Below are 15,585 nucleotides of genomic sequence, written 5' to 3'. Positions count from 1 at the left end.
TAATTCCGGCTATGTTTTTGTAGTTACAAATTTTTATGGTAAATCAATAGTTAGGTGAGTTGGTGAGATTTTACATCAAGTGGGCTGCCATCCCTTCTACCCTTCTATCTCTACGTCAAAAGTTTAACTAATCCTTAACTGAAAGCATGTTAGAGTTACAAAAAAGTAGAATGCACTCCAGGTGAAAATGGAAACTTGACTCATTTTTACTTCAAATTATTTTAAATTAAATAAACTTTTTCCAGGACCTAAAAAAACTTCTTATTGTTCTAATTAAAAGGACATTGTGTTTCAAGAGTTGTTCTTGAAGAATTGGGACATAATTTAAACTTCAGCGTAAAGAACAAAGTGTTTAGGAGAAGGGAACACCCATCCAAAGCAATAATTTCTGTTTTTTTCAAGTTTTAATATTGCTTCTTAATTTAAGTTGAAAAAACTTCTTCGTTTCTTCATTTAATTTCCGATTTTTTTTTAAATAATGATCTCCACAGAAAAATTTATCCTCTTCACGGATTTACTCTCCAAGCAATTCAATCCTAGTGAAAATTTACCCCGAAAAATTACCCTTAACATGTCCATATTGATTTCGGCAAAGAGAAAGCAAGACATTAAAGAAAAACTTCGCATAGGAATTCTGGGAAATACCCCCAGCGTAAAATTTCCCCTGTAAAATTAACCCGCTGGGAACTTTTCTCCCTGTGGAAAAGTATCCTCATGGAAAATCCCACCAGCAGAAAATTCCTGCCCCCCCACCCGAAAAATGTAAGTGTACTTCCTAATAACAAATACTATACGTAAACCATGGGCAAATTGTGTAACTTAAAGACCTATCTCCATGGGCTGTGGGGGTCATGGTATCTCCGAAGGCATAGTTATTCGGCCTTTCAACTATGCTGAGCAAAATTGCTATATATAAATTTTAATCGGACGATTTTGAGAAAAAGAGGCGTAGGAGGGTGGCTAGTTACCCTCCAATCTCTCGGTCACTTAAAATGGCACTAGAACTTTTAATTTCCATTCAAATTCGCCCTTTCTCAATATTCTAGGACCAGACCACTTGGTCGACACAGTCACCCCTGGGAACAAATAAGCACGCATCCGTGATCTTTCTTCGGCCAAAACACACAAAAAATCCACGTTTTAGCAGATAGGAGCTTGGAACCTCTACGGTAGGGTTTTCCGTAGCGCCAAATCTGATGGTGCAGTGTTCATCGACATTCTATGACTTTTAGGGGTGTTTCACCTTTTTTTTGAAAATCAGGCAAATTTTCTTCGGCTCGTACCTTTATGGGTAAGACTATATAGTTAATGAAAGTTAAATATTTGAAAACAGTAGAATAAGTTGATTCTTTTGATATATCTCTTTTTATATCAAAATTGCGTTTTTTAGAGTCTCAGTTGCTATTGAGTAACTTATTGAGCTCCTTACTAACAATTCGTTACCAAGAAATTTTGACTTAATAAGAATTAATTGCGAACCTGGAACGATTTTTTAGCCAATGCCTCTGGCAAGGGCTCATAGTTCAAACAAAAGTGGGTATTTTTTTTCTACACAAGAGCTCAAATTCCTCATACTCATTAGATTGGTTATTTTCTTACATGTTTCCCAATTTGATCATGATTTTAAACAAGTTAAGTTGACCGTATTCACAGAAATTTAATGCAAAATTTTACACATTAGAGCAGTACTGCTGTGATTAAATAGTGATTTAACCTAGAACAAGAGATTTAATGTTTTTTTCATTTTTATTGACAACTTTTTGGTCAAACCTGGAATGCACCCATAGCAATTTGATGACTCTAACTGATGAAATGGCCAATTACCCTTTGAAGCATTAGATCTAAACAAAAAACTTAGCTTAAACTAAAAACGAAAAAAAAAATCATTTTTTAAGCATTGTGGGAAATGTCTTAGAGAATTCTTTCTTGAACTGTTATTGGAACTAAATAGAAAAAAACAAATTTATGTTAACAAAAAGTAAGGAGCGATATTAAAACTTAAAACGAACAGAAATTACTCCGTACAGGAAAAGGGCTAGTCCCTCCTCAACGCCTCGCTCTTTGTGCTAAAGCTTGACTTTTTCTCATAACTCTATTTTTTAAAACAGTAAAAACTTTAGCGTAAAGAGCGGGGTGTTGATGCTGTTTACAAAAACAATAAAAACAAGTAAAACAGTAACAGTTTTTTAGAGTTTTGTTTACTATTGAGCTGGATCGCTCCTTACTACTTTTCATTACCACGAACTGTTTGACACTGGTCAAAGTTTATAACTTGCAGCCCCTCCCACGGGGACTGTGGGGGAGTAAGTCGTTCCCAAAGACAAGTTTATAAGTTTTTCGACTATGCTGAATAAAATGGCTGTCTCAGAATTTTGATCCGACGACTTTGGGAAGAAATGAGCGCGAGAGGGGGCCAAGTGCCCTCCAATTTTTTGGTCACTTGACAAGGGCACCAAAACTTTTCATTTCCGTTAGAATGAGCCCTCCCGCAAAATTATAGGACCACTGGGTCGATATGATCACCCCTGGGAAAAAATAAAATAAACACGCATCCGTGATCTGTCTTCTGGCAAAAAATACAAAATTTCACATTTTTGTAGACAGTAGCTTAAAACTTGTACAGTAGGGTTCTCTGATACGCTGAATCTAATGGTGTGATTTGTTTTCCCCTATTTTCTAAAATTAGGCAAATTTTCTCAGGCTCGTAGCTTTTGATGGGTACTTGATGAAACTTATATATTTAAAATCAGCATAAAAATGCGATTCTTTTGATGCAACTATGCGTATCAAAATTCCGATTTTTGGAGTTTTAGTTACTATTGAGCCGGATCGCTCCTTCCTACAGTTCGTTACCACGAACTGTTCGATAAGACTAGTTTTACCATAAGGATGGCTTGGTTGAGAAGAGCAGCCCTCCTCAGATACAGAATTTCTGTCCATTCTCAGTTTTAATGTCACTTTATATTTTCATATGGAAAACTTTTTTTTAACTGTATTTCATTACTGTATTTCATTACTGTATTTCAGTAAATCTGCCTCTAGGAGCATAGCTTCGTATGTTCGTATTTCTAATGTTTATATGCCCATAGTTTTCATTCTCATAGTCTCGTATGTTTTTATGTTCGTGTTTTTGTTCATGTTTTATGTATATATTTGTATCTTTTATGTTAACATTTATGTCTATGTCTCATGTTTATGTTCATAGTTTATATTTTCATAGTTTTTATGCTCATATTTCTAAAAAATATTCCTAATTTTATCCTGGGAACAACTGTTTTGATATTCAAATTCACATCAAGTTTTGCCATGAAGAAACATTAAGCCTCATACTTGATTCTTCAACCCTTAGTTCTATTCTACAGGCCCTTATGACCGCCATTTTAAGGAGGTATTGGGAGGAGGATTGCATAGACTCTCAACTTTCAATTCAAAATATTTGAATATGCTCACTTTTCTTCCAACTTTAGCAATTACTCTTTAGTCCTGAATACGGGGTTTGCTCATTGAATTGTTTACTTTGGCATCATTTACTACTGATTTTTTAGTTCTGGCTAAAATTAGGCTTTCAAAAAGAGAAGATTAGACTTTTGATTTTAGCTGTGAATTAAAATCAAGTAGCTGTGGGCATCAAGTCATGGCTAATTGTAGAAAAAGCAAAGACCCATAGTCCGATTGAGTGGAAGACAAAACAGGCATAACCCCCTCATTAGGATTGTATACAAATGATGTTAGTTCATTTGTTAGTAGATAGGTCTATATATCACCCGCCCAGGTGTCGTTCCTAAGGCAAAAGAACTAAGGTAGATAGTAAAATAGATCTAATATAGTCATAGAACCTATACTTTTTTAATTAGAAAGGTTTTCAGTTCCAGGTAACAGAATTAGTGTATTCTTAAACTACTACAATAAGCAATGAGAAAAACAGCCAAAAATACTTCTGAAATAATAGAAAAATGAAGGATTTTATAGATTCTGAATGGCTAGCCTTTCTCTATGTGTGATGAGAGTAGGGTTGACATGTAATTATTTGATTCTTTTCATTTCATTTATTAATTCTAGAATAGAATAGAATCATTCTAGTTTCTATAATCTAAATTCTAGTTCCAATAATTCTAGGATCGTTATGGGTCTATTTTTAAACTACTGCTATAAGCAATAAGAAAAACCCCACCAATACTTACAAAATAGAAAATGAAGGTTTTTATAGATTCTTAATCGTTATCCTTCCTCTAAGTGTGATGGGGAGGTGTGGCATGTAATTATTTTTTTGTTTTTCATTTTATTCTTTAACTCTAGAACGAACTAAAATATTATAGTTTCTAGAATTTGTTTCTAGTTATAAATTTAAATAATTCTAGAATCATTGTTAGTATATTTTAAACTACAGAAATAAGCAATAAGTAAAACTCAACAAATGCTTACGAAACAAAAAATGAAGGGTCTTTATAGATTCTTAATGGTTAACCTTCCTCTGAGTGTGATAGGGGGAGGGGTGACATATAATAATTTTTTGATTTTTTTTTTCATTTATTTATTAATTCTAGAATTCTAGAACAAACTAGAATTATTCTAGTTTCTAGAATATAGTTTTTAGTTTCTAGTTTCAACTCTTCTAGAATCGTTGTTAAATTAGTTTATTCTAGTTTACTCTTATGCTGAAAGAAATTGTAATTCTAATTTAGAGAACTTTTCTTCATTATTAAACTGTTCTAGAATAGAAAATTATTTAACACACAGTTACTTATTCAAATTACGGAATACATGCTACTGAAACAATAGACGCTGTTGGAAATATTTTACATTCATAAATAATATTCTCTAGTTTCTTCACTACTGAACCGGAGCTTAACTTCACAAAGCAAAGACCAAAAATATGGGGTCAAAAAGTTGAACCAAAAGACACTGGTAAATTTACAACAATTGGATCATTGTCGATTTAATGTGGAAAGATGAGAATTGAACTCAAATCGTGCTACTTACAGGAATATCTACCCTCCAGATCCTCCCTTACACCCACAAGTAATTTTTTTAGATCTACATCGTGGAGCACATGCGCCTTAACATCAGAGGGCAGAGACATGAAATTGCAAAATATGCATCAAAAGTCATAGAAAACATTACGCCTTAAGCATATTTACTGTTATACTAAAGAGTCAATCAGTTACTGTTCTAGTTGCTCCATACTTTCCCTTTTTAGTTTTAAAATGCCTTAATTCTCCGCCATTTTCTCTTAAATTTTCATTTTCTCCTTTAGCTAAAAGTGGAGTTAATACCCATCCGAGAATTTACTACTTCTTACAATATAGTGCTTAGAATAGTTGATGAACTGTAATGTCAGGCCTCGCATAATCCATACTACTCATCAGCAATCTATATATATAAAAATAAGTTGTTTGTCTGTTGACTGACGTCATGTTTGTCGACTGACGTCATTATAAGGATTGAGGATTTGCCCTAAAAAGAAAAAAACACCGGGACGCCTGGGGGCACAGGGGGATATATAAATGACGACGGGGACACAGGGAATGTTCGATTAGCAATCACCATCAACAAAGCTCAAGGGCGATCATTAGAATAATGAGGCATAGATCTGAATACGGATTGTTTTTCCCATGGACAATTATATATTGCATGTTCAAGAGTCGGTAAACCTGACAATCTATTTATATGCACAGACAATGGGACAGCGAAGAATGTTGTATATTCGCAAGTTTTACGTAGTTAAAAACATATATATATATATATATATATATATATATATATATATATATATATATATATATATATATATATATATATATATATTCACAGGTGGGACACAGGGACACAACTACAATGGTGCGTAACTAACATGGCGCGTAACAACTTACGCAAGCGGGCTGCTTGGTGGCGCGAAGCACTGCCCCAACAGCTACTATAAAATAGAAATTGCATTTACATTGTTGTGAGATTGCATCATAAATATACTGGTGCTGACGTTCTTAGTTCAAGTTTTTTACTGTTTTAAAATGTGGAGTTGAGAGAAAGAGTCAAACTTTAGCGTAAAGAGCGGGGCGTTGAGGAGGGAAGAGCCCCTTTCATATACGGAGTAATTTCTGTTTGTTTTAAGTTTTAATGTCCCTCCTTACTTTCAGTTTAAAAAATTTTTTATTTAATTAAACTAAGAGTCAATCAGTTGTTCTAGTTGTTCCATACTTTCCCTTTTTACTTTGACTTATTTTTGAAAGGCCTTAATTCTCTGCCATTTTCCCTTAAATTTTCATTTTCTCCTTTTGCTTAAAGTGGAGTTAATACCCGTCCAAGAATTTATTACTTCTTGGATGATTAATCTACCAACTTAGGCGAAGAATAATCTTCCTTCCCTTCAAGTTGTCGAAATTCTTTTATGTTCTTCTAAAATGAAACTGATTCACTGAAAATCGCCTTAGAAAAGAATTCTATTTCCAGATAAATGCAGGCATTGTTAATTTGCGTCAGGCATAATCATGTTTTTCTTGAAATTGAATTTTCCTCTTTTCATGCTTAAATTTATTCCAGTACGTTTTGTCATTAATGAAGCCAAATTAATTCATCGTGATAATACTTGCTAAAAAAAAAGTAGGGCTTATAAATTAAATATACTTTATTTGTGCGCTACAGCTTGTACATAAAAATGAAAATAAGGAACAATATGTTAAGTAAATAAAGTTTCAATTAACAATCAATATGGGAGAAAAATTGAGTTTGAATTTAAAAATTATACAAACAAGACTTTTCATATTTACAAATAGACAAATATAGAATATCTAAACGGGAAAGTGTAAAAGGGTAGCAGATTTTTACTGGGAGGGAAAGAGGGATAAAATTCATAAAATGAAAATTTTTTCATTGAAAGATTCAAATTATTTGGGAAATCTTATCAAGCTCAGAGGAAAATATAGATAGTCGATTTTGGCCCTGCACACCTATAACAGGGTCTAAACTACAACACGGGATTTGGATACAAGTTTTCGTCTTTTAAAAATTGAATAAAAAAGTTTACTTTTCAAAGTTTTTAAAAAAGGCTTTGTTTAAAAATTCCTTACTAACACTAGTCAGGCTTATTGGCTGGCAAAATATATGGAGATAATAAGAAAAATATAGGGGGTATTGCCAAATATTACATTGTTAATTTAAATTTAATTTAAAAAGTTAAAATTTATGATCAAGGATCAAGAGGACCCTTATTTTTCGGCCCTTTATTCGGCCATGCAAACAGTGTTGCCCCTAAAATAATCGAAACTTTTTATTTTTAGGATTCTTAGAGCCTAGTTTAAATGGGCTTGAGTCAGTAAATTTTGGTATAGATGAAATTATATCCGCCCTGTGTTTGGCCAGGCAAACAGTGTTGCCACTAAGATAATCGAAACTTTTATTTTTGGATTCTATAGGCTGGTCTGGATGAGATCGAGCCAGCTAATTTTAGTGTGACTCATATTATACCAGCCCTAGATAAGCAAACACTGTTGCCCTTTAAATAATTTAAACTTTTATCTTAGGATTCCTACGGCCTAGTTTGAATGAACTCGAACCAGCAAATTTTGGTATAACTGACATTATATCAGCCCTACGATGGATTCAAGACAATATAGAATCATTCACAGGTGATCCAAATACCGTAACTATCATGGGTCACGGAGCAGGAGGAATAGTTGCTAATTTTCTAATTGTATCTCCATTTTCCCAGGGTAAGGATTATTTAAACTATTTCATGACTATTCAAGTTCATTTTCCAGAATTATGGTTTATTAAAACTATGGAAATTTTAAGGCTATGAAAATTGACTATCCCCTGTCTTTATATATAGTAATTAACTAGAAAAAAATATAGGAAATCATTTTCTATTTTCCAGAAGGAAAAACACCATGAACCTATTAATTTGCTTGCTCCATTATCATGAAAAAACTCAATTTAACAATAACGTTAAGCATAAATTGTAAAGGATTTGATGTAATTTGCTGACGTTATTTATTATCAAAGATTTAACATGTGGCTGTCTAAGCTATGACGTGTGTCATCTCGTAATAGGAATAAAAAAATTTTTACAAACTTCTTTTAAAAGTCTACTTTCGTATTCCTGAAAAACCAAAACAACAACACTGGCAACACTGGCAACAATAGTAAAAATTCAAGAAATTGATAAAGTGATTTGGTCTATTCCATAGATCATGGATTTTTCCAAGGCTTTGTAATTGTGTGATCAGAGGCTGGACAGCAAAACAACAGCAGCAATGATATCGTTCTTATCAGTAAAAATTCAAGAAATTGATAAAGTGATTTGGTCTATTCCAAAGATCATGGATTTTTCCAAGGCTTTGTAATTGTGTGATCAGAGGCTGGACAGCAAAACAACAGCAACAACGATATCGTTCTTATCAGTAAAAATTCAAGAAATTGATAAAGTGATTTGGTCTATTCCATAGATCATGGATTTTTCCAAGGCTTTGTAATTATGTGATCAGAGGCTGGACAGCAAAACAACAGCAACAACGATATCGTTCTTATCAGTAAAAATTCAAGAAATTGATAAAGTGATTTGGTCTATTCTATAGATCATGGATTTTTCCAAGGCTTTGTAATTGTGTGATCAGAGGCTGGACAGCAAAACAACAACAACAACGATATCGTTCTTATCAGTAAAAGTTCAAGAAATTAATAAAAAGTGATGCGGTCTATTCTGTCGATCCTTTGATTTTCCCATGACTTTTTGATTGTGAGATCATATGTACTTTTAGACGTAAAAAAGACAGGAGGGCATATTCAATAGTTTCACAATCTAACAAGTATTGCATTAACGACAGTTGTTTAAGTTTTTAAGCAAAAACTTGCTAATTCAAATGCTTAGAGTAATTTAATTTACGGTAATTTAACGTAAGGTAATTTAAAGTAACAATGGACCTATAATTATAACGCTTAGAGTAATTTAAGCTAAACTTGTTACCAATTTAAGGCATTTAATGCCAGTTTGGCAGCTCCTGGTTTATTCTTCGTCTGCATTGACAGAGACGAATTTTTGAGAAGATTTTTGAATTGTATCTTAAGTTCAAAATAAAATTTTAAAACATAAGCCTAAAAATTTTTAAGAAACATAGAATTGGTGATTTAGAATAAATTTATTCAGGCAGGAGGGAACGGTTACATAGACAGGGGTTAAGGCCCATGGTGGGTAAGGAAGTTTCGAAGTCTTGTTAAGGCTGTGATGATATTAATAATAAAGTCTTAGTAGCTTATTTTATCATTTAAGAGCACAAGCTATATAAGACATAGTGGGATATCCTCGAGTAGAACCAACTGATGGAGATATTATTTACTCAGACAAATTTTACATTTAGTTACAGGAACAAATAGACAGGCGAGAAATAGTTCATCGACGAATTTCGTTTTGTTACGTAATTTTTAAATATAAATGCTTCGTATCTTTTTTTTGTATTAAAGTGCAAAAAAAACATCGAAGAGGGAACCTGATCCGCTCGAAAAGTAAACGTGCACTTAAATACAAAAAAGAAACACGAAGTATTTACATTTATGCTTTTGGGTAGGAGCAGGCGAAAATTAAAAATTAAGGAAACAGGGCTAAAAATCAGCAAAAAATAAGCTAACACATGACAAAAACAGCGTAAGAATGTACAGCTTTGCTTTAAAGGATTTGTTTTCTTTAGAAACCAATATTGATTTGAAATATTATGGCCAACCATCGTTGTCAATATCTGCTAATTATTTTTGCTAATTTATTTCCATGGTTTCGCTTGACAACACTGACAGTGAGGTACTCTCATAAAAACTTCATATTATTGAAATAACAGAAAAATCTTAGAAAATCACAGTATTTATGCACGAGTCAACCTCAGATGAGTACATCAGGAAGGAAAAGCATTAGTTGTAATTCCCTTGGTACAAGAGCATTATTAATTCGTTCTAGGGTTATTCCAACGTGTGATTCTAATGAGTGGTACATCATTTTCAACCGAAGCTCTTGCAAAGAATCCTAGAAAGCAGACAATTGAAACGTCTCGGACTGTAAATTGTCCAGTGTCAGATATAGGTGATGATACCCTTGTGTGTCTGAAATTCAAGCGTGTAACGGAGATCATGAAGGTTCAATTATACGGTCCACTTTATACAACGGTTCTTGGCCCCGTTGTAGATGGTGCTACTGTGCCGAGTTCTATTCATGATTCAATGGGAGCATATAACGAATTATTTAGCAGGTGAGATTTCAAAATTAATTTAAACTACTTTCTTGTGAGTTTACATTCGTCACTCTGAACGTTCTTGTAAAACCATAACCAGTTTTTTTTCCTTTTAGATCTAATGATATATTTTATTTTGATTATGTGGGTAATTTAATGATCTATCTTGCTATTAAATTTTTTGGAATTGTAATATAAATCTCACATGAAAACTGTATGTTTAGAACAAGCAAGGGTACTTATATGTTATAGTGGCAACACTTAAGAAGTGAAGTTAGGCTAATCCTTATGAAAAAAAAAAATACCAAAACATGATAAAAATATAATATTCTAGAAACAAACTTGGGCTGTATATTTGCACATTGGGGGAGGAAGGAGGTCGGCGTAAAGTATATTTGGGTCTGTATGCAAAATTTGTTAGCTACAATTATTCTGTATATTATGAAGTAAGAATAGGTTTCTAATTTTACACTCTCCAAATACTTAACCCCCACCATAATGTGTAAATATATAGCCCTAATTATATAAGTCCAATGCGTTCTGTCACCCATCATTCGTTTTCAATAGAAAGTAAGCTAATTGTCTCATAATACAGACAGATCAAAAAGATTTTTGAAGAATGATCTTGAAGAATGATCTGAACTTCCTTAAAGAATAGGAAATTACGTGATTATGAATTTTTTTAAAAACTTCTTAATATATTTTTAAGTCTGATAAGAAAACGGAGAGCAAGTTCAAAAATGAAGTTTAGTAGAGACTAAACGTCATTTAAGTTCAAACGTTAAAATCGTGAAACTGCAAAAAAAATACCTCACCAAAACTGGCAGAGGTAGCATGAACTTTAATAGATTTAACTTGATTGAGGATATATGAGCCGAACAAGTTTTGAGTGTAGACTAGTCTACACTCAGTACTTGAGATGCAAGTACTTGTTGTGCATTAAGGGATGTTTTAGGGTGTCTGTTATGTTAATTATTTAAAAAACCCTCAAGGGCCAGGAAAATAGACCTTCAGGGCCTAAATTCCCATCATGATTTTTTTGGAAATTACATCATAGATGGTGTTTTCTTCAAGACATTCTTTAAGACATTTTCAAGACATTTCAAGAGTTATTTAAGATATTTTTTACAAGACATTTTTCAGCACATTTCAAGATGTTTTTTAAGACATTTTTCTTCAAGTTTTTCAAGACGTTTCAAGAAATTTCAAGGCGGTTTTTTTACTCAGGACGTTTTTCAAGACGTATCAAGACATTTAAAACGTCTTTTAAGGCATTTTTTCAAGACGCTTAATATTTACCTGTCTTATGATGACACTTTCTTGCGTGACATGCTAGGCTTTCAAAACTTTGAAGGCGTTTATTTTTCAGATTTTATTTTCTTACAATGTGTTTTTCTTCTTTTTTTCTCAGCAAAACTTTACAATCCAAATTGTTTTTCACATTCAGATTCGAAAGAGATTTCCCCTCAACGGGTTGAAGTGCTAAGCAACTGGACTGTGAAAGCCTTTCTAATATTTTTATTCTAGGAATACTTTCTACGTAATAATCCCAAATTCCCAAGCATCCCAATTCTGTTGATTTTTTATTTATTAGGCACACCTGCCTGTTACAATGTTGTTAATTTCAATCTTGATGTTAGCAAAATCAGATTTTGAATGAGCCTTAAGTATTACTCTTTATGCAGCAGAAGTTTCATTACTTACATTAGGAATAATAAGAAAAATGTCAACTTTATAGTATGTTAGAAATAAATTTAAGCCATATTAAGAGATATTTCTGAAAGGTCTTAGTGAAAATTCATCGTTTTTATTGCTCTATTAGACCCACCTGCAAGAAAAAAAAGCGAAAAATTTTTGCATTCGGTTATTTCTGAAAGGTTGTAATGAGAACTTCACATTTATTTGAGCCAAGACTATGCATATTCACACCACCCTGATAATATATGGATGACCCACCATAGCAAGCAATTCTAGGGGGGAGTTATTAGAGGTAAATTTAAGTCATATGAAGAATTATCACTAAGTTGTCTTATTGAAAATGCCTTCTTTTTTTGACTGGGTGTTAGATTTCAGCTCCCTTCTACTGAAAAAATCTTTTAACCCCTTCCACCATAACATTAAGCTATTCAAAATATTAGTCCGAACAATCACGTCACCGTGGCAACTAACGGATGGCACACGACACCCTCTGGCACCCTTCATCATTACAAAAGCATTTTTCAGATATATTCATGATAAAAAATGTTTTACATCCATTGATTTGTGTTTTAGCAATCCACCTCCAGCGTGAAACCCCCATTTTCATACCATTGTTGGAAAGTATGGATGGCAAACAGCACCCTCCAGAATGCCTTTTCATTCCTAAGACCTTTTTCCAGGTGTTTTATTGATAAGAGGTTACTCTAGATCCATTTGATTGTATTTTCGCAAACCACCCTCAACGTGTTATATAATGGGTATTAACACCACTGTGCCACACGTGGATAACATACCGTAACCTCTGGCACCCTTCATCATTTCTAAGATATTTTCCAAATAATTTTGTGTTATAAATCATACTTTAAATCCATTGGTTCGTGTTTTCGCAGGCCATCCTAAACGTAAAACCCATTACTATTCATGCCACTATGCCACAATATGATTGGCCCTCTGGCAACCCCTCATAATTTCTAAGATATTTTACAGATATATTTTATAGTTAAAGTCTTCCTGTAAATCCTTCGGTTCGTGTTTCCGCAAGCCACCCTCAACGTGATACACCGTGTCAATTCATACCACTGTGCCACACTATTTTTGGCACTTTGCACCTTCTGGCATCCGTCGTCTGAAACTTCATGAAATGTCTGGAAGAACAACTTGAAGAAAAATGCTTTTTAAAACGTCTTGAAATTATCTTAAACGTCCTGAAAACACGTCTTGAAGAAAAATGTCTTAAAAACATCTTGGAATGTTTTGAAGAAAAATGCCTTAAAAGAGGTCTTTAAATGTGCTGATACGTCTTTAAAAGCGTCTTGAAGGGAACTGTCTTAAAAAAACGCATTGAAATGTCTTGAAATGTCTTGAAGAAAAATGTCTTAAAGAACGTCCTGAAATGTCTTTAAACGTCTTGAAAAAATATCTTGAACAAAAATATCTTGAAAAATGTCCTGAAATGTCTAGAAATTTCTTAATGGAAAATGTCTTAAAATTCTTGAAATGTTGCGAAAAATGTCTTGAAGAAAAATGCCTTAAAAACGTCTTAAAATATATTGAAACGTCATGAAAATATCTAGAAGAAAATTGTCTTAAAAAACATCTATCAGAGGTCTTAAAAAGTCTTGAAAAATATCTTGAAGAAAAATATCTTGCAAAATGTCTCGAATTGTCTCGAAAAATGTCTTGAAGAAAAATGTTCTTAAAAACATGTCTTGAAATGTCTTGAAAAGTCTTGAAAAACTTCTTGAAGAAAAATGTCTTGAGAAACGTATTGAAATGCCTTGAAAAACATCTTGAAGAAAAATGTTTTAAAAATGTTCTGTAACATCTTGAAAATGTCTTGGAGAATGTCTTGAAGAAAGCACTCTCTATGCTGTAACATAGAAAGAAATCATGATTTGGTTGGGGGCTCCTGAAGGTTCTTTTCCTAGCCCCTGCGGGTTTTTTAAGTAATTAACATAACAGACACCTATATCTATTAGAAAACATTCCCTATTAAGTGATAGACATCTGTATATTTTAGAAAACATCCCCTATTACGTAAGAAGAACCTCTATCTTGAAGAAAATTAATACCAGCTGCGTCTTGATGGAATCGCTGTCAAACATCTTCGTCATCTTAAATCATTAATGGAAGAATAAAGTAGTGGCTATGGGCCATTTTAAACCTGAATAGGCTTCACTACTATTGTCGCAAAATGGTATTTCTCAATTAGCCAAATGACGAATTATAATGATTGGCGTATATATTGTTAAACAAAGAATTTTTGAGTTCTTATATTGGAAATTCCCTATCCCTCAGTGGTTAATCGTACATTTAATAGCTGGTGTTAGGCGACGGAAGACCGGCTGAACGTATGGTTTTAGGAATTTACACGAGGGGTTTTTTAGGTCTCTGGCTTGGTACTTCTATTTGCTCTCTTATCAGTTTCGACTGTCGTGATAAAAGAGGCTCTATCTACTGTTTCAAAAACTCGTTTTATAAGCTACTTTATCAAACTTGTTGCGCAAAACCAGCTACTGTAATCAGAAACTTCACAAAAATAGCTACATCTTATCAATGTAGAATTCAGCTTCGTTATCACCATGGAATAATTACTTTTTTTTTCTTTTTTCTCCTTCCATAAATTAGAAAAGGTCAAATTCCTTTTGATAAGAAGTATCAATTATAGGAGAAGCAGAAGGGGTGTCTCTCCCCTAAATTTTGAAAAATACTTTACTTGGTATTTTCATATAAAAATTTGAAAAAAATAGAAAAGCCCCATCCCTTGGATTTTGAAATATACCTTTAATCTTGTCTCTTTGTTAAAACATATGAAATTTCTCCAAATTCTGTGAATTGACGTTACTATTAACTATTGGTAAATTAATTAATTTAAATAAATGTCTCTTCGAGGGCTGATATGAGTAGTACAAGTCTTATATGCTTATTTTAATATTTCATAGTTTCCTTTTTTCAATTGTCTTGGTTGTTTTTGGCGCAGCCTGTTGCTTATTGATTTTTAAGTCTTTTCTTTTTTTATCGCAAGGCTTTCCAATGTTCATGGAAATCCCCTTTTCACAAAGTCTTAGAAACATCTCAGTGTTTCAAATTTGTCTTTTGTTCCGAAAAGCTATATACTGCAGTTCTAAGAAGCTATATAGGAATTAGATCCTAGTTGTCAATTTGTGCTATGGAACGAAGAGCGTTAAATAAAATATAGTATAATTAGAAGGATATAAGCTCATGTTTAGCCAAATTTGGGATCATCTCTTAGAAAACAGACAAGATTCTAAAAAGGAAATAACTAAATTTCAAATTTAAAATTACAATAATAGAAATGAGTATTTAAACAGAATATATTAAAATTGATAGAAAATGACATAGTAATTTGCCAATTTTGGGATCATGTACTAGAGAAAGGCTAGAAAATCCAGAACTATTCATGGAAAGACCATTTAATTACCCTAATAAGTATAACTTGGCACAATAAAAAGGCCCAGGTGCGTACAGAATAAGTTTGGCATCAGGCGCTTGTTCCCTTTCAAACCTAAAAATGATTTTGATTTGCCTAAGAAACACTAGAATATTTTGTATGAAATTCAATTTAATTTGCTCCCCCGCCCCCTTAAAAAAGACCTCTCTTACCTGTCTAAAAGTAGGGACATATTAAAGGGGTCTAAGGGCCCGCCCCCTAGAAATA

The 15,585-nt window shown here is 33.0% G+C and overlaps 1 protein-coding gene across 2 annotated transcripts in view; it reads left to right on the top strand.

Annotated features, from left to right (window-relative positions):
• LOC136037336 (neuroligin-4, X-linked-like) overlaps nucleotides 1-15,585 on the top strand; it is a 183,501-nt gene that overhangs the window by 44,006 nt on the left and 123,910 nt on the right. Inside the window, exons 3-4 of one of the 2 annotated variants that reach the window (XM_065720007.1) lie at nucleotides 7,518-7,706; nucleotides 9,938-10,226. In XM_065720007.1, coding sequence (XP_065576079.1) covers nucleotides 7,518-7,706; nucleotides 9,938-10,226 — 478 coding nt within the window. The remainder of the gene's footprint in view (nucleotides 1-7,517; nucleotides 7,707-9,937; nucleotides 10,227-15,585) is intronic. The other variant, XM_065720008.1, reaches the window with a different exon arrangement.

Source organism: Artemia franciscana, chromosome 16 (genome assembly GCF_032884065.1).
Source record: "Artemia franciscana chromosome 16, ASM3288406v1, whole genome shotgun sequence".
Taxonomy (NCBI): Eukaryota; Metazoa; Arthropoda; class Branchiopoda; order Anostraca; family Artemiidae; genus Artemia; species Artemia franciscana.
This window is presented reverse-complemented; position numbering and strand designations above follow the sequence as displayed.